Source organism: Maylandia zebra, linkage group LG3 (genome assembly GCF_041146795.1).
Source record: "Maylandia zebra isolate NMK-2024a linkage group LG3, Mzebra_GT3a, whole genome shotgun sequence".
In the NCBI taxonomy this organism is placed as follows: Eukaryota; Metazoa; Chordata; class Actinopteri; order Cichliformes; family Cichlidae; genus Maylandia; species Maylandia zebra.
In genome coordinates, this window is record NC_135169.1 from 30,823,073 (window position 1) to 30,841,982 (window position 18,910).

At 37.7% G+C, this 18,910-nt stretch overlaps 3 protein-coding genes and 1 long non-coding RNA gene across 4 annotated transcripts in view; all 4 read right to left on the bottom strand.

Annotated features, from left to right (window-relative positions):
• Window positions 1-1,201, bottom strand: part of LOC106675852 (Fc receptor-like protein 5) — a 40,360-nt gene extending 39,159 nt beyond the window's left edge. Inside the window, exons 1-2 of the mRNA XM_076881692.1 lie at window positions 945-1,201; window positions 280-552 (exon numbers count right to left, since the gene is read on the bottom strand). Coding sequence (XP_076737807.1) covers window positions 280-406 — 127 coding nt within the window. The 5' untranslated portion in view covers window positions 407-552; window positions 945-1,201. The remainder of the gene's footprint in view (window positions 1-279; window positions 553-944) is intronic.
• A 1,179-nt stretch (window positions 1,202-2,380) lies between these two features.
• Window positions 2,381-6,099, bottom strand: LOC143416720 (putative high affinity immunoglobulin gamma Fc receptor IC). The gene is made up of 5 exons (XM_076882204.1): window positions 6,015-6,099; window positions 5,264-5,296; window positions 3,722-3,979; window positions 3,073-3,339; window positions 2,381-2,667 (listed from the first exon to the last, which is right to left on the bottom strand). The coding sequence occupies exons 1-5, from the start codon at window positions 6,049-6,051 to the stop codon at window positions 2,381-2,383; spliced, it is 882 nt and encodes a 293-aa protein (XP_076738319.1). The 5' UTR covers window positions 6,052-6,099.
• Window positions 6,100-11,887: 5,788 nt separating this feature from the next.
• Window positions 11,888-14,473, bottom strand: LOC101471851 (uncharacterized). The gene is made up of 9 exons (XM_076881693.1): window positions 14,391-14,473; window positions 13,991-14,248; window positions 13,492-13,740; window positions 13,213-13,320; window positions 12,898-12,960; window positions 12,758-12,817; window positions 12,367-12,429; window positions 12,085-12,147; window positions 11,888-11,973 (listed from the first exon to the last, which is right to left on the bottom strand). The coding sequence occupies exons 2-9, from the start codon at window positions 14,097-14,099 to the stop codon at window positions 11,966-11,968; spliced, it is 723 nt and encodes a 240-aa protein (XP_076737808.1). The 5' UTR covers window positions 14,100-14,248; window positions 14,391-14,473; the 3' UTR covers window positions 11,888-11,965.
• A 567-nt stretch (window positions 14,474-15,040) lies between these two features.
• Window positions 15,041-18,703, bottom strand: LOC143416468 (uncharacterized). Its single transcript, XR_013096837.1, has 4 exons — window positions 18,630-18,703; window positions 18,355-18,387; window positions 16,241-16,513; window positions 15,041-15,298 (listed from the first exon to the last, which is right to left on the bottom strand). It is a non-coding gene; the product is annotated as an uncharacterized LOC143416468 (long non-coding RNA).
• Window positions 18,704-18,910: the final 207 nt, after the last annotated feature.

An 18,910-nucleotide genomic window follows, 5' to 3' on the forward strand; every position in this document is an offset into this window, starting at 1 on the left:
CTGTCTCAATGCTGTTTCATATTATATGTTACTAAAAATGGTTTCTAGATTATTTTTTATTTATATATTAAGGACAACTTTGACATTGGGCCCAAAAATGAATTTCAAACTCAAGTGCTTAGCCAACCTATGTCCCACAACGCCAATACATTGTTGTGAAATTTGAAGACGATCCACAAAATTTTACTTTCACATTAAAGAAAAACAAAGTGTTCATTTAACAGATGCAGAAACAAAGAGGGTGATCTTTCAGTCATTGAAATAATAGAGGGAACTCACGAGTTTGCTGAACTGCGACGTCACTGCTGTCCTCTGTGTAGTAAACTGGATCTCCTCTCCCTCCTCTGCAGTGGTACAGACCTCCTTGTGAGACACTAATAACTCTGTTTGCTTCATTTCCTCTCATGAGCTGAGCTTTAGAAGAGACTGGATCACGTCTGGACCAGTCAAACTTCCAGCCAGCAGAGCCCTCCACAGAGCAGCTCAGTGTCACACTGCCCCCTGCTGGTATGACTGAACTTTGTGCTGTCAGTGTGGCTCTGGGTTTACTTGCTGTTGAAGAAACAAAACCATTAAAAAAATTAAATCATCATAAAAAATACATTTCTTACAGCACTAATCACACTTTAAACATTCACAGATTAATTTATCTACAAACACAAAAATTAATTAGTTTCCCTGCATGTGACACATTAGACTGTTTAACAAACTAAAGATTTCACTGATTTATCATTCTCTTATCAAACTGTCATCTCTGTACATTCCTCTTTAAATTGCTGATATTTTAAGAGCCTCCATGGTGTCTCTCCTTTCTGTTTGCACAGTGAGAAAAACTGTTGTCCTGAGCTGCCTGCAGACAGCTGGATCATTGTTGGAGTTTTCCTGTTAAGACAGATGTAAACATGAAAACATTAAATGTCAGCATGAATCATGGTCCAACTCACATGAAACTGTCAGTCTGAAGGCATCACTCCATCCTGTTAAGAGATAGTCACTGCTACCCCGACATCTGTAGTCTCCACTGTGGGACACTGAAACTCTGCTGATCCTGTATTCACTGGATGTTGGAGGCCTTTTTTTGTTGGGTGCTGTCCATTCATATTTCCACACTTTTCCTTCACCTCCCTGAATCTCACATCTGAGAGTGATTGTCTCACCAGTGAATATCTGAGACCAGCTGTGCTGCAGTTTCACAGCAACCCGAACTGTTCAACAAACAAATAAACAGAAACAAATCATGTGGGAGCAAAAATACATTTAAATATATTAAGTCTTACTTTAATTTAAACATGAATTTGTTGCATTTCAGAAAAAAACTATAAACATTCACCTTGTTTCTGAATTGTAACTGCAGCACTGTCCTCTGTGGAGAAAACTGGATCTCCTCTCCCTCCTCTGCAGTAATAGATGCCTTCTTCTGAAATACTGATCGTGTGCTCTGATGTTCCAGCTCCTATTTTCTGAGCTCCAGAAAACTGTGAATCACGTCTGAACCAGTCAAACTTCCAGCCAGCAGAGCCCTCCACAGAGCAGCTCAGTGTCACACTGCCCCCTGCTGGTATGATTGAACGTTGTGCTGTCAGTGTGGCTCTGGGTTTACTTGCTGTTGAGTTTACAGAAAAAAAGTAAAACGTTAAATCTTCACTTGTCTCAGGACCTAGTTTAAGTGCTGATCACACTCTAAACAGTTTTTTAATAATTTATCTACAAACACCAAAAAGGAAATTAGAAATTACTCTGCCTATTCCACATTACACTGCCTACAAAACGTCACTATAGGTTTCACTGATTTATCATTCTCTTATCAAACTGTCATCTCTGTACATTCCTCTTTACATTGCTGATATTTTAAGAGCCTCCATGGTGTCTCTCCTTTCTGTTTGCACAGTGAGAAAAACTGTTGTCCTGAGCTGCCTGCAGACAGCTGGATCATTGTTGGAGTTTTCCTGTTAAGACAGATGTAAACATGAAAACATTAAATGTCAGCATGAATCATGGTCCAACTCACATGAAACTGTCAGTCTGAAGGCATCACTCCATCCTGTTAAGAGATAGTCACTGCTACCCCGACATCTGTAGTCTCCACTGTGGGACACTGAAACTCTGCTGATCCTGTATTCACTGGATGTTGGAGGCCTTTTTTTGTTGGGTGCTGTCCATTCATATTTCCACACTTTTCCTTCACCTCCCTGAATCTCACATCTGAGAGTGATTGTCTCACCAGTGAATATCTGAGACCAGCTGTGCTGCAGTTTCACAGCAACCCGAACTGTTCAACAAACAAATAAACAGAAACAAATCATGTGGGAGCAAAAATACATTTAAATATATTAAGTCTTACTTTAATTTAAACATGAATTTGTTGCATTTCAGAAAAAAACTATAAACATTCACCTTGTTTCTGAATTGTAACTGCAGCACTGTCCTCTGTGGAGAAAACTGGATCTCCTCTCCCTCCTCTGCAGTAATAGATGCCTTCTTCTGAAATACTGATCGTGTGCTCTGATGTTCCAGCTCCTATTTTCTGAGCTCCAGAAAACTGTGAATCACGTCTGAACCAGTCAAACTTCCAGCCAGCAGAGCCCTCCACAGAGCAGCTCAGTGTCACACTGCCCCCTGCTGGTATGATTGAACGTTGTGCTGTCAGTGTGGCTCTGGGTTTACTTGCTGTTGAGTTTACAGAAAAAAAGTAAAACGTTAAATCTTCACTTGTCTCAGGACCTAATTTAAGTGCTGATCACACTCTAAACAGTTTTTTAATAATTTATCTACAAACACCAAAAAGGAAATTAGAAATTACTCTGCCTATTCCACATTACACTGCCTACAAAACGTCACTATAGGTTTCACTGATTTATCATTCTCTTATCAAACTGTCATCTCTGTACATTCCTCTTTACATTGCTGATATTTTAAGAGCCTCCATGGTGTCTCTCCTTTCTGTTTGCACAGTGAGAAAAACTGTTGTCCTGAGCTGCCTGCAGACAGCTGGATCATTGTTGGAGTTTTCCTGTTAAGACAGATGTAAACATGAAAACATTAAATGTCAGCATGAATCATGGTCCAACTCACATGAAACTGTCAGTCTGAAGGCATCACTCCATCCTGTTAAGAGATAGTCACTGCTACCCTGACATCTGTAGTCTCCACTGTGGGACACTGAAACTCTGCTGATCCTGTATTCACTGGATGTTGGAGGGCTGTTTGTGTTGGGTGCTGTCCATTCATATTTCCACACCTTTCCTTCACCTCCCTGAATCTCACATCTGAGAGTGATTGTGTCACCATTGAACACTTGAGACCAGCTGTGCTGCAGCGTCACTGTGATCCTGTTACTAACTGAAAAAGAAAACCATCACTCTTTTCAGTAGCAGGTGAACAAATGTTCTTTTTTGTTTGCAGGAATCTAAGATAACTCAAATATCAATATAATATAACAGTCTTGAATCTGTGTTGGTGTCTCAGCCAACTGATTGAAAATTAAAAGAGTTTTAATATTTAAACTTGGGATCTTAAAAACAGATGTGGCTATCTGCAATTAGTATGTTTTATATTTGCTTTCATATTGAGATGAAGAACATTAGTAATCATTTACCCACTGATTACACTTCTTGAGACATGATTTAGAAATGGTTAATAAATACGCCACACACTGCTGTTACATGTGTAAATGTGTAAAAAATAATTTGTTATTTTATTCTGTTTAAATATTCAAACTCACCAGTTTCCTGAATGGTGACTGAGTCACTTTCTGTTATGATGACATTTTCCCCTGAAGGTTTGCAGGTGTAGTTTCCTCCTTTCAAGACAGAGATAACTCTCTCTGAAACATTAGACATTGCTGACGGTTTTTCGGATGAGGTTTCTCTGAACCACTCATATTTTAAGTTGGCAGAGTTCTTCACATCACAGGTCAGTGTCACACTGCCCCCTGTTGGTATCGTTCTGTTGTTTGCTATCACAACAGCCTTGTCATGTTCTGTAAGTTAGAAATACAACAAAAGGAGAAAATTGTTCCTCGTGTAACAATTGGGTTGAAACTGTGTGTGTGTGTGTGTGTGTGTGTGTGTGTGTGTGTGTGTGTGTGTGTGTGTGTGTGTGTGTGTGTGTGTGTGTGTGTGTGTTTTCACCTGATGGAATTTGAATATGCTACTGCTGTGATGGAGATGTTTATTTTTATTACTTTTCATAAAGGGAATATATTTAATTGTTTAGGACATTTTTGTCTTAAGTGTGAGCTATAGCTCAGCTTGGTTTGCGTGTAAGAAGTTATTGCTGTACCATTGTATTTTTTATGTTTGTAAAGATGTTTCAGTAAAGTAAAATAAATGTTTTCTTGTGTGTATGAGAGGTCATGTGTGTTCACACACACCATAAAATACATTTGTGAAGATAATTTATATTGGAATATGGGTTAGTACATGATTGAATATACAAAATAAGTTAAGTAGTCATAATTTATGGTTGCAATACTGTAACCATTGCAAAACAGAAATGGTAATTAATTAGTTTAAAATGTTTCATATAGCTAAAGTAGAAAGGGTTAATACTATTTCTTGTTTGAAATAGTATTAACCCATGGTGTTTAATCCTTGTTGAGTGGATTCTGCTGGATCACTAATTTTATTTGTAAAGGTGATGAAACAAATGCACAGAAAGATACACATTTGTATCAGTTAATCACACTCTTTGGCTCTTACCTGGCATTTCTAAGACTGAAATGTGTTAGGAAATTTTAAATATATTTTACATTTGCTAGTTCAGCTCCCTAAGCCCCATCCATCCTCCAGTACAGGTACAGCTTCAGATGTGCTGGGGCCACTGGAGTTTCAGCCCCAAATACTGGGAACCTGTATCTCCACACTGCCACATGACAGATTCAGGTGTATCTGATTCTCTCTGGCTCTCACTGAGCCTTATCTCTGTTTTCCTGGATATTCTTCTATCATCATGTGCTGGGCAGCGCTCGCTCCTGCTTCCTGTCAGTCAACTGAAATCAATTCTAACTCACCCTGTTCCTGGCTTTGTTCACCAAATCAGAAAGCTGGTTCTCTCCTGATGGATAATCAGCCCCCTACATTTACCATAGACACCTGTTTCTCTCAGCTACTGATGTCTGTGAAAGTAAACTCCTGATAAGTTTGTCAGTTCTTGTCTGTGTCTGGATTTTGATTCAGCCGTGACAACACATAAACAGAAAGATACAGGAGATACATCAATGCTGTTCATACTTTGTAAACAGGAAGAAAAAAAACTGTCGTACCTTCAGCATTTACATCGAAAAGTGTACTGAGCACTGAAATCAAGATTGAAACATCATCAAAACAGCAGCAAATCAACTCACTATGAACTAAAACATTTTTTAACCTCCTAGGACCTGGCGTCCACAAAATGTGATGGGTCTAAATAACCCATCACATTTTGGGTTATTTAGACCAAAATACTCAATTTTGCTCTACAAGGGCCTGATATTCACTTACGATATTATACTGCTACTGTTCTACCAAAATTTTAAACTAATATCCTCATAAGTGGCTCTTATTTTTATTAAAAACAAAAATAAGTTAAAAAAAATCTGGTAATTCTTTGTTTTTACATTCATCTGGCCCCAATGTAACCAAATATCAAAGAGAACTTTAAAATGCATGCTGTGGAAGAGTTCGGGTCTTAGAATCAGAATCAGAATCAGAATCAGAAAGGGTTTTATTGCCAAATGCTGAGCAGGTTTACAACATTAGGAAATTGCTGCGGTGCTTCAGTGCAAACATACTGTCATAAAATTAGGAGGTTAAAGTAAATTTTCAGATCAGAGACTCATCCTCAAATTTCTTTGCTTATATGCTCTAAACTAGTAATGTAAAACAGCAGTGTTTCCAACGCAATACCCTGATTTAAATGGACACAAGGTAATACCATTCGAATTCTCAGAGACTTGTTAACCACCTCATACACTTTAATTTACACCAATATAGTTTCTTAAATTGGTCACAAGAGAAAGTCAGTGATGTACTTACAGAATAACTCCAGCATGCAGAGCAAAGAGCGCTTCATCCTCACCTCCAGCTCTGCAGCTCTCTGATGCACAGCTAAGCTTTCAGTGTTTTACTTTCACAAATAAGCAGAAGAAAGAGATGCTGTGCTTAATATAGATGAGACCATAACTTCTTCTTCTCAGTGGCTTCCATGCTTCCTTCCCTTTTACTCTGAGCTCAACCATCTGCTATAACTTCAACCGCATCAGTGTTTACGTTTCCTGTCCATTCAGAACATTCAAGCTTGTTCTCTGCATTATAAAGTAACGGTTCTGTTACTTCAAGTCAGGCAAAGCTTTCATTTAGGTTTAGTTTTACTTCTGTCTTCTTTAGAAACTCACTTTTTTCCCATACAAAAAAAGTCATACAACCCCATACATTTGGATTGCTATAATTCTGGAATATTTGTCTGGGTTTTTGAGACTGTCAGTGGCCGGATGGCAGCATATCATTTATTTCTGCCAGTCCTGAGCAGGTTCATGCAAAACATGCTGGGCCATAGTTAAGGTGAACAAACTTGCTTTGACATAATTAGACCAAAGAATATGCCTATAACAGGGAACAAGGTTAAGATACTCCCTTTTAAGTTGCAGGAAAAAAATAGACTTTTAGCTTGTTTTTTGGACTATTACAATGGAAAACATCCTTTCACTTCTGCTTTGATATGTAAATGTTTTCATCTTGTGGTTGAATTTTGGTTAGAAGGTGGTTGTGACCGGATTATTTATGTGGCTGAACTGATGGAAATGAGATGCAGTTTTTACAAACCAGAGGAATAAATGAACCAACGCACAAATTCATTTTCTTGCTTGCTAAATTGCAACGGTACAGATGCACACAGACCTTATTTGGTGGGTAAATGTGCCAAATAAAATACCAAAACACACTAATCAATATCTTTGTGCCAAAAACTATATATTTCTTAACTGAAAACAAAGCATGGCACTCAGTAAAGTAAGCCATTGCCATGCTTCTTTGCTATTCTACCATGTACCATGTGTTCACGTGTTCCTTGTTTGCACTTCTAAGGTAGTTTCTAGTACCAGGTTCTCGACTCTAAAGCAGCCACCAAAAATCAGGATCTTATAGATCCAACACTATTAAAAGATTTGAACTTTATTAACAATTTATTGAATAGTATGTTTTTGAATTTTATAGCAGTACTAACTTTAAAAGTTGAAAGCATATTGAGAAATACACAAAGCAAAAACCATGTATTGCCTCATTATGCTTTTTTTTTTTTTTTTTTTTTTTAATAAATAGGACAGGGGGAATGAATGAGAGAGAGAGGGGGAGAGAAAGAAAGAAAACCAAAGGGGAGAAGAGACGGTGAGAAGGGGGGGGAAGAGAGACAAAAAAAAAAAAAAAAAACTCCTGGGTCACCTGTATGGAGAAAACAAACAAACAAACAAACAAACAAAAACAAACAGAGGAGACAGCAAACAACAAAGAGCAACATAATAATAGAGAAAACAAAGCACCATCACAATAAACTAGCTAGTCATAGATATCAGTATTTACTAAGTAATAAACGATATTGTGCAGCACGCAAGATAGACAGCGCACAGTGTGCTTTGAGGCAGCAGCCAAGAAAGCTTTAGTCCGCGTCTGTGAATACCCATGTGTGCATACCTGTGTGGATCAGCATGCTTGCATTCCAAAGGTTTCTCCATGTAATGATCTGCTAGGGAGTGTGGGGGGGCCACAGCCCCGTCCTCCAGGGTGTGAAGCGGGTATGGAGGAGATCAAAACTCCAGACATCCAGAGGCCCCCAGAACACAAGAGACCATGGAAGACCAACAGAGGGGCAGCCGCGCCACTGTCCCAGTAAGAGCTGAGGAGAGTCCCAGATGAGTTGCCTCATTATGCTAAATGGTTGACTGAATTTTCTGTTCCCCTTTACACAAAAAAAAAGATGTGATATGTCAGGGATAAGATGCCACCATATACTCACTAGGGGTTATGTGCGAGCAGACGACAAATGTGTTTAGTGCATGTGCAATCAGTTTTTATTTTGAATTATATAGCAGACATTATTGGCATTATTTGGGGCGACCGTGGCTCAGGTTCAAGGTTGCCGGTTCGATCCCTGGGCTCTCTGTCCTAGTCGTTGTGTCCTTGGGCAAGACACTTTACCCTACTGCCTACTGGTGTTGGCCAGAGGGGCCGATGGCGCGATATGGCAGCCTCGCTTCTGTCAGTCTGCCCCAGGGCAGCTACAACCGTAGCTTGCCTCCACCAGTGTGTGAATGCGAGAGTGAATGAATAGTAGCATTGTAAAGCGCTTTGGGTGCCTTGAAAAGTGCTATGTAAATCCAATCCATTATTATTATTATTATTATATATAGTAACTAAAGCACATCATTTGCAAAATAAAACAGAAAAAAGGGAGTGGCTAGTCAGTAATTAATGTCTGCAGCAATGTGATGACAGATGAGAGTGGAGTTTTAAAAACGTGGTATCTTGAGTTCTGCCTATGATCTATCTCTGCTATCAGCTGTCAGGGCTCAATCGTGTTCTTTGGAAGGCTGTACAAATTCAGCTCAAACTGTTCTTCCTCTTTTTGGTTTAGTAGGCCAGAGAAAAAATGATAAAGTCACTGTGTTTTTTACTTAGCAGATACACAATACACAATTACTTTAAGTTGCACTTGAATTTATTTTCACAGGCATAATAACTCTGTGAAAGGCCTGTACCAAATAAGCACATTCATTTATAAAATTCCTCAGCCAACAATTATGTTCAGTGGAATAAGTGGTAGCAAAGTTTCAGTCCGTGGTGGTTGGGTGTGGTTTGTGGTTCAGCTGCAGGGAAGGGGTGGTGCAGTGGGTTCAGGGGGAATGCCAGAGGAGGCTGACCAGCACAACTGCTAGGCATCCACTAATATTCTATCCTGTTTTACACAGTAGCAGGCCTGGAACTGATATGTGTGTGATTTCTGGAAGGAAACTGTCTGAGACTGTATGTGTGTACAGTGGGAGATGTGCTACAAACAGACTGATTATAATCACAAGCAAAATAAAGCTTATTCACCACAACAGTAATTCATCACTCACTATAGCAGCTTAAATAAACTCAGAACTTTCTACTAACCACACACAGAGCCAGGCTGATGTGTGAGCTACGGCTGATAAAAGACAGAGTACATGCTTACTGTATTGCTATGATGGTTTCTAGAGCATGTATGACTTTTGTTGCCATGGAAACCCTGGCAACCCTGCCAACAAGAGAGGGAGACTGACCGAGGTGATAACTAAGTAAGAATAGATTAATGGCAATATAAATAAAGAAAACATGTTTGCCAGCAGGTGAGTAGTGTAAAGCATGCATGTATGTGTGGCAGAGTGTAAAAATAGCAAAATAACTCATCAAAGAAATCATGCTGCAGTTAAGCAAGATCAAGTAAGGATGTGGATGCCAAAGTCAGGACAGAGAGAAGCCTTCATAGCCAAGCTCACTGGGTCCAGGTGCAGCTCATGCAGGTAGTTAGCCTCCAGCAGAACAAAGCACAATACAAACAACATAAATCTAAGACTGAGGGCACAAAAGGCCAAGGGGTCATCACACTTCTAAGGCATGTGCTAAATTTAAGTGAATAAGGAGATTCAGTTTTACAGACTCATCTGCAAAAAAAAAAAAAGGAATGCTGCATGGAATGTAAATTCAAAAAAAGAGAGAATTGTGATTTGAAAATCTTATAAATCCATATATTATTTACAAACAAGCATGCTTAAATGTTTAGTTGTTTAAAGTGATATATTTCATTTAATTTTACTATGTTGTTCAAATATTTGTTATGATCTCTATGTCTTGGACACAGGGTTTAGATTTTCATAGGATTTTTATGGTTCATCTAGTTTTGTATTTTTTATAATCTTTGTATAATGGTACTATGTTCTGCATGATAGATATATTGATAGTCTTTAGTTTATAATGATAGTTGTTGTTTTTTTTTTTTGGGGGGGGGGGGGGGGTGCTTTCCTTATGAGTTTGTTATCAGTGCCTTTAGTTCCTTGACTTCTTTATTTAAATGATTGTTTATCCCCTTTAGCATTCCCATTCTGTCCCTCCAGTCTTGTCTCCTTGTTTGTTTATCTTCTGTCTCTATGCCAAGCTTGTATGTCTTTTTCTGGTCTCATCTTATCTTCCTGTCTTATTTTGATCTCTTGTGTCCATAGTGCTTTGTGTTTAGTTCTACTTCCCCATCTTGTCATCTGTGATTGGTTTTAGCTGTCCTCCCACCTGTCTTCCTTATCCTTTGCCATGTTCTCTTTTATGTTTGTGTCTGTCCTTGTGTTTGTGTTTTGTTGCAAGAGGTGTAGTTTCAGATTATTTGGACCTGACCTGCTGTTTGTTGTATTTATTAAGGAGCTCAGCAGTAAAGCTGTTTTTGACTTTTACTTCTTGTCTCCTTAGATATGCATTAAGGGAGAATATTTAGAGAATATTTAAGTGGCAGAGTTTCACCAACTTGCAGAAAACTATATCTACAAAACGCAGAACCATTCCAGAATAATTTTTGTCAGCTTAAAATTGTGAAGACTGTGAATATATGATCATAAAAATACATAATGTCTAAATATTCACAAAGACTATAGAAACTGCATACAAGGACAAGACTGAAATCTGGCATGAAAATCACAGTATGATTGTATTAACAGGAAATTTTCCAGGTTAAAAGTAGAGACACTTCATATAAGATAGATTCAGTTTGCATTTCACTGTGGTGTTCTTCTTTGTCCTTTTCAAACACAAATTCAAAATGACTTAAATGCTGTCTTGCTGGCATAATAATAGCTGAGCTATCTGACACAACCTGCAATCCAGCTGCCAGCAAGTAGGGGAGGGAGGGAAACATACAGATTTTCCAAAGACTGATTTTTGCTGTTGGTGATGTTTGAGTTTGTTTGTTGGCAACAATAGAAATGGGGAAATACACTAATGTAACCTGCTGTTTATGGTATATTATTTGTTGTTTATATACTGCCTATACAAGTTTCAATAGCTATTCAGCAGGGTGGCTTTGACATATAAAGGTTTGAAAAAAAAACATGGGGAAAATATTGAAAAGACCAGATTTATTTTTATTTTTTTAAACAGACTCATACAGGCTGTTTCAGTGTGAGGAATTTCAGTTTTACGACATGTCACATTTTTTGTTGCTTTTTTTCCACCTTCCATGTCTCAGCACCACAATGACCACAATTATTTTTCATTGCTTTTCACAGTGTCATGCATTCTTAAATGTAACAGTGATAATTATCAAAGTGATTTTTCCACTGTGCTTTTTGTCTGAACTCCTTGTTTACTCTCTGCTATGTGCTGATACCATGAAAAAAGACATCTCATAAACAGAAGGCTTTTCGTTGAAACCACATGCTTAGTTTCCCCATTTTGGGGAAATCATGAGGCTTTTCGGTTGATAAAAATAAGCCAGAGGCAAAATAGAAAGTAGCCAATAAAGGCCTTTTACACCCAAAAGAGTAGCAAATAAAAACATTTATTTTATTCACAATATATAAAATGACTCTAAAAAGAGCTAAAAGATAAATCCCTCTCAAATAGATATAATAAAACTAAGACAGGACAAACAAAATAACTAAAGTAAAATGGACAGAGCAAGCTTGAAGTCCAGCAGTATCCTGTTTTCATGGCAACAAAAGTCATGGCAAACAACTCTGACTTTAAGTTGCGCTATATAAGAAACTAAATATATGATCACATATTTCAAACTATTTTTTTTTTGCAGCTGTTGGAACAGGATACATTCAAAGTTTTATACAAAACCTTTAACAATGAATATATATATATATATATATATATATATATATAATCTTCATAAAAATGAGAGCATAGATTTAAATAAAAAATATCAGAGGAGCAAGAGTGGCTTCATAACAAGCTTCTTCTTGGCTTTGCTGCTACAGCTCTCCTCACTGACCTGTAAGACAAGCACAAAGAGACAAAGTGATTTCCAACATGTAAAGATATTATGAGCTGAAGACATTTAATAATGTGAAGAATAAATCAGCCTGCATGGCAGCAGAATTACTGAGAGAACTTTCTGATGTGACTTCAGAATAAACTGCTGCATCAGCTGCAGGACTTGATTTTCCTGTGAATGAAGAGAAGATCATTGAAAACAATAATATCATTAACCAGGAGGAAACTGGATGTCTCCACTGATGCAAAGACAATTGAGTATGATAGATTTTAATCAGCTGATGAATTGTGAATACATAAATATAAACTGTAAAATAAACAGATTTACATTGTAAGAGCAGATAAACATGTTGAACAATATTCAGTGGAGATGATGGCAGACTTTGCTCACCTTTGTTTTTCTTGGCTTTTTCTTTTTTGGGCTGTTTGACCTCAGCATACATCAGACTGTCCTCTAAAAGAGACGTCAGAGCTCAGGACACATTTGTTCAGCACATATATGATACAAACATGTTGGATACACATGGAATTTAAACTTTTTGCAACTACAGTGAAAGAAATCTAAGTGAAATCATTTGTTGCCTGTGACACTTCAGCTTTGCATGTGTGTGTTTTGTGATTGAGGTCTGAGTCAGAATCTGTGGATGCTGTGATTCAGTAAAGCTGAAACACTGATCAGTAAGTGAATAACTAAACTCCATGTTGACCTATAATTACCTGCAATATAATGATGTGATGACACATTCAAGTACAAACACTGAATGAGACTGTTGTGACTGTACCTGCAGCTCCCGTCTTCACCTCAGAGTAAATAACACACTCTTCTGGTTTGTGATGCTTCCCTGTTAAGATGATCAGATTAATTCACAAAAGAAAATAATTAATACAATTTTTTCCCCCACACAATGTGTGCTTTGCATACTCCTCTTTTCAAAATCTTTAAGCTTAATGAGAGAATATGTGACATCTCGGGTTTCATCTGGAACTGCAATAAAAAAAAGAAAAGACAAAGAAAAAGTTAAATGTTTATAAACATATCACGAGATAGTCTTCTTAAATTTCACACCTTTTTCATATCTAGGTGTTGCGTGCTTTTCAAACTGGAGTACACCAATTTCACTGTATTCAACTTGTGTGATTACATAAAGATAACAGTAGTATTAGTATATGTGTGAATAATTAAAGTGTGTGTAGTAAATAAACTCTGTAATACAGCATGAAAAGAAGAGGCTCTTACACTTGGACTGTCTGCAGCGATACAACAAGAGCAGGAGAATAATAATGAGAGAGACTCCACAAACCAGTCCAACCATCAACCACACAGGAGATGAAGAGCTGTCAGCTCCTGACACAGTTACGTAACAAAAAACAGAAATTAATTAATAGATTATAATCTTATAAATAAATACATTCATAAAATGGAGCCAAGTGACTTTGAGACTTAAATCAGACAATCTAACGTTCCTTCTCAGTCATTGGTTTATAAAAATCCATCACATGTTTTGATCCTGCTCACCTTTAACTGACATCCAGCTCTGTGCTGACTCTCTTCCTGAGTACTGACACTTGTAGAAACCTTCATCAGACTTTGACACTGCAGAGATCTTCAGCTCCCCTCGGGGATCATTTTGAATAAGTTTGTCATTGTGATAGAAAAACACATTGGAAAGTATTTTTTGTGTTCTCAAACTGCAGCTCAGACTAACAGAAGCTCCCTCAGTCACAGGATGAACAGGACTCACCAGGATAGGACCATTACCATCATCTGTGACACAATCACACACAATTGTTTCAGTCACATCAGCTGGTGCACACTTTTAGAAAAAGCTGACAAACAATAATAAGAACAGATTGTACAAATGTTCATCATGAAGATCTGATCTTGTGTATTTAAAACTGCTGTATGTGTTTTATTTTTCCCACATGAAATGACTTCACATACAGCAAAGCTGGGACAAATGTTCATGTGACATCTAAATCATCCAAATCCAAGTAGTAAGTGTATAATAACATACTCTGTACAGTGATGTTGACTGCACTGCTGAACTCTCCTGATCCAGACTCACACCAGTACACTGCAGTATCTGACTTTGATGTGTTGATGTCACATGTGGATCCAGTCATTCTGCTACAGTCAGAGAGTCGGCCGTCCTCAGAGAACTTTCTCACTCTCCACTCAGCGAACTTTCCCTCACAGGTCAGTGAGACAGAGTCAGAGGTGAAGTGTTGCACTCTGTCAGGACTCACTGTGAGAGACGCTGCTGAATGAACATCTGGAAATGACATGCAGTGAAGAGACAAAGCTCACAGATGTTAGGAACAAAAAATGTCAAATTAGTATTAGAAAAAAAATAATGAGCTGAACCTTCGTGGATTACAGTGATGACACAACTTATTAGACAGAATCAAACTGACCTGCAGACCAGACAAACTTTGGTCGACTGTGATCAGTGTGATACTCTGGGTCTCCTCTTCCAGCTCTGCACACATATCCTGCTGTGTGTATCTGTCCATGAATGATGTAGGAGTCCTGTGCAGTCCCACTGCCATCAGGTAGCAGCTCATAACTGGAGGATTTCTCTGATAGATCAGGAACAGCTTTATACCAGTAGAAGCTCCATCCTGCAGACGGATGTTCAACCTCACAGTTCAGAGTTACTGAGGCTCCAGGACTCAGCCATGATGGAGACACAGTGAGGACAGATCCTGTTGGAAAGTAATGAATATTATTTCGTCAGGCTCACTCTCCGTTTTTTCTCAATGCTTTTCTCAGTGTTTTTTTCCCCCAATATGTTTTCCTTTTTTATGTTCTGTTAATCTGTGATATTTATGTTTCATATTTGTATTCTTGTGAAAATTAATATATTTTACTTGACTAGAGAGCACTTTTAGTCAGTTCCCATGGACTCTACATTTTACATGACTGTTCGTGTTCAACAATTTCCAATAAGAGCCGTTACCGTGAAATATAATTTTGTTTTTCCTTCATAGTAATCCTCAGTCATCAATCTATTTAACATTGTTGGTGAATACAAACTGACCAGTTTTCCTAATCCTGACTGACTGGCTGTCCTCTGTGTAGTAAACTGGGTTTCCTCTTCCTCCTCTGCACCTGTAGAGTCCTTCCTGTGAGACACTGATTTGTCCATTTGAGTGGAAAACTGCATCTTGTGTGGTCAGGGCTTCAGAGGATTTCTCATCTCTGTACCAGTAGTATTTCCATCCAGATGATGATGATGGGTTCACAGAGCAGCTCAGTGTCACACTGCCCCCTACTGGTATGATTAAACTTTGTGCTGTCAGTTTGGCTTTGGCTTTACTTGCTGTTGAGGTGACAGGAAAAAGTACATCAGTACATCACAAAATACAAATGTTGCACAAACAAATTGCTTTTAGATATTTTGTGTCCTGTGTTGGATTTTTCCTGCCTTGTGAATAGCATCTGATGCAGACCCATGTATTTATTTATATATTTGTATAATAATAATAATAATAATAATAATAATAATAATAATAATAATAATAATAATAATAATAAGAACAAAGTTACCATTAATAGTCAGAGTTCACAGATAGTAACTTTCACATTTAGCTCAAAAGTGCAGCTTTCCAAGTCTTAATGCAAATTTGCATCAGACAAACGTGTTAAAAGAAGGCCCTTTCCATTGTGATGCAGACCCAGTTTTCTGTTCCATTACAGAGCCTATAACACCTTCAGACAGACCTGGATCAGTGTCACAGTTATCTGGGTTGAGACACTGATATAGATGATTTTCAGTGAAAACATGTTCAGATTCTGAATTAATGTAAAAGCACTTAATAAGTACACAAAATGGCAAACTAATATTGAATTCTGATTTTCACGCTTTTAAAAACACAAACTACTGCAGATTAACTGGCTCCACTCTGAGGTTTGATTTTGTGAATGAGGAACTGAAACCCAGTGTTAGTCAGCTGGTTCAACTGGAGCAGAAGAGGATGAGTCAGGGAGAAACTCTGAGTTTGTTAAAGAAAACCTGTCAGAAGCCTGTTACCATGGTAACTTGGTAACCTAACTCAGAGTTAGGGTAAGTTAACTGTCTTTCTGGAACAGAAACCCAGGGTCTCTCTTATCAGACAAACTCACAGTTTACAGAGAATGTTGTTAGCACAGATCACATAATGATCCATTTCAGTTTAACAGAAAACTAAAAATTCAACTCAGGCCACTCTAGAAACAGAACAAACAGATTCAGGTCTTTCAGTTTGTTACTTTTGGAAATTACCGGTTTCAGTAATGGTGACTTCATTGCTCTCTTCTGTGAAGTAAACTGGATCTCCTCTCCCTCCTCTGCAGTGGTACAGACCTCCTTGTGAGACACTAATAACTCTGTTTGTTTCACCTTCTCTTATGAGCTGGATTTCAGAGGAGACTGAATCACTTCTGAACCAATAAACATTCCAGCCAGCAGAGCCCTCCACAGAGCAGTTCAGTGTCACACTGCCCCCTGCTGGTATGACTGAACTTTGTGCTGTCAGTGTGGCTCTGCATTTACTTGCTGTTGAGGTTACAGGAAAAGAGAAATATCAGATTTTCACTTGCTTCAGGAAGAACTTTGTTATAGAAATAATAATAATAACTTCTTTTTAAAAGTGCCTTTCAAATACCCAACAACACAACAATAGAATAAAACACATAATAGAACAATGACAAAATGAAGAACAACTTCGAGACAGAGAGATTCCCACACCCTGGGAGCAGATCAACTGAAAGCTCTGGTTTCCATGGTGCTGAGATGGAAAGAAGGCACAACAAGTTGGATGTGAGCAGGCAGAAGAGGTGGTGCTTATCAGGTTAGAAAGTTAGGGAGGAGCGAGGTTATGACGGGCCTTGAAGGTGAGCAGAAGAATTTTGTTTACTATCCGGACATAGGACATAGGACATAATCGGTTAATGTTGCGTAGATGGAAATGGGCAGAACAAGTGAGATTATTGATGTGAGATTTATAAGATAATAAACTGTCTAGGATGACACCAAGGCTCTTAACTTGAGGTGAAGGGAAAATGTGGAGTCATCAATATTGAGTGAGAATAAGTGTGTCAGAGATGCCAAGAGAGGAAAGTCTGTTTAGAAGGATGGCGTGAGAGATAGTGTCGAAGGCTGAGCTCACATCCAAAAGGACAAGAATGTTGAGAAAACAAGAGTCAGCTCTGAGTATTCTGAGAAAAGATCACACTTTACACATTCACTCAGTCATTTAGCTTCTAGCACCAAATAGAAAATATTTACTTGCATGTGACACATGTCTTCATGCAAAAACTACAGATTCCCTCTGATTTATTCTTCATCTATTCAAAGACAAATGCTGCACAAACAAATTACTTTTAGATGTTTTGTGTCCTCTCTACATTATCCTTTAATAACACTCAAAGGTAACATGACACTGAATGGTGTCTGTTATTCCTGTGGGGGCTGCATCATATTTACACAGAGCCTACTCTCCCTTTGCCTTTGTCATATGGAAATGACAGTAACATCACATAAAATACAAAAACAGTATTTCACACACTGTTTGAAAACAGGGAGATTCAGAACACTGTAGGTACTATTTCTGTTATTGGTAGAGCATGTGACCATCAGTGTTACTGCTCTATCCAACAGGTGTACTACAAGCTGACATTGGTGGATTAGAAAGCAATGTTGATCTTAAAGTCAGTTTTCTGTGTCATCAAATTAGTTAGACTTTCTATTATTCTAGGGTCTTTACCTTACTGACTGTTAACTGAGCTGAATTGATTTAAGTGGTCTATGAATAGACGAAGAATAAATTAGAGGGAATCTGTAGTGTAGTTTTGTATGAAGACACTCAGTCTAATGTGCCAGAAGCACCAAACAAATCACTGAGTGAATGTGTGATAATTTCTATAACAAAATTCTCCTTACAGCAAATGTTCACATAAAAATATTCAGTTACAAATCCAAATAGAAGCATAAAAACTTTGTTGCTTGTATTTATTTATCTGTGTGTTATGTGTTTTATTTATTTCCCCACAACTAAAGAAAATACCGAAACAACACTGCACAAGAAAAGTTAAATATGTAATATTTATGAGCCTGTTGAAAAGGGAATTTAATTGGTTCTGGACGTTTAAAGTGTTCCAACATTTTAACATAATGAAAATTTGTATTTAATATTATTTGTTATCTGTCCATCTTATGTATAGTCTTTTTTCCTGACAATTTTTGCAACTGCATCAGATTTTAGTATTTTAAAATGTTATATAAACTGTTAAAAAATGTGTTAAGAAATAATTTAGAGTGGTACAGGGGGTGTGAATCTGGAAAGCAATGTCATGCATATTCTATAAATGCAAAGCAAAGAAAAATAAATTTCTCACCATCAGTATTTATGTAGAAGAGTGTACTGAGCACTAAAATAAAGATTGAAACATCAGAATCAAACTGTCAGAAAATCAAACAAGACAAGCAATGAAAAACAACCATGTATCCAACATAATGCTCCAGATTAAACTGAGCAAAGGCACCAGCAACATTTTCCTTAAGGATCATAAAATTAAACCGTTTTAACCAGTTATAGACTATAATGCTCACAGATTAGAAGCTTTTTTTTTATTAACTAGTGCCATTCAAACGAAGCTAGAAATGTACTTACACAATAATAAGCCCGTTATGCAGTGCAAAGTGTATCCCATCTTCAAATCTAGCCGTGCCCCACTTGGATCCTCGCCAATCTCAATCTGACTGTTTACTTAATATAAATTATATTTATTATAAATAAAAAATGCAGAATGATGAGAAGCTGCATTTAATACAGACAAGAGCAGAGCTCTCAGCTTCTTCTGGCTGTGGCCTCTCTGTGCTTCCTTTTTTTATACAAACCTCACACAGCTTCTGTAGCTTTGACCACAGCAGCTGTGTGACGTGTTTGCATTT

Coding starts and splice junctions, on each gene's coding strand:
- LOC143416720 (XM_076882204.1), bottom strand. CDS start 6,051: ATGAAGCGCTCTTTGCTCTGCATGCTGGAGTTATTCT. Junction 5,297..6,014: donor CTGCATGCTGGAGTTATTCT/GTAAGTACATCA, acceptor TCTTGATTTCAG/TGCTCAGTACACTTTTCGAT. Junction 3,340..3,721: donor AGTCACCATTCAGGAAACTG/GTGAGTTTGAAT, acceptor TTTCTTTTTCAG/TTAGTAACAGGATCACAGTG.
- LOC101471851 (XM_076881693.1), bottom strand. CDS start 14,099: ATGACTGGATCCACATGTGACATCAACACATCAAAGTCAGATACTGCA. Junction 12,818..12,897: donor TAAAGATTTTGAAAAGAGGA/GTATGCAAAGCA, acceptor TCATCTTAACAG/GGAAGCATCACAAACCAGAA. Junction 12,430..12,757: donor GGTGAAGACGGGAGCTGCAG/GTACAGTCACAA, acceptor CGTCTCTTTTAG/AGGACAGTCTGATGTATGCT.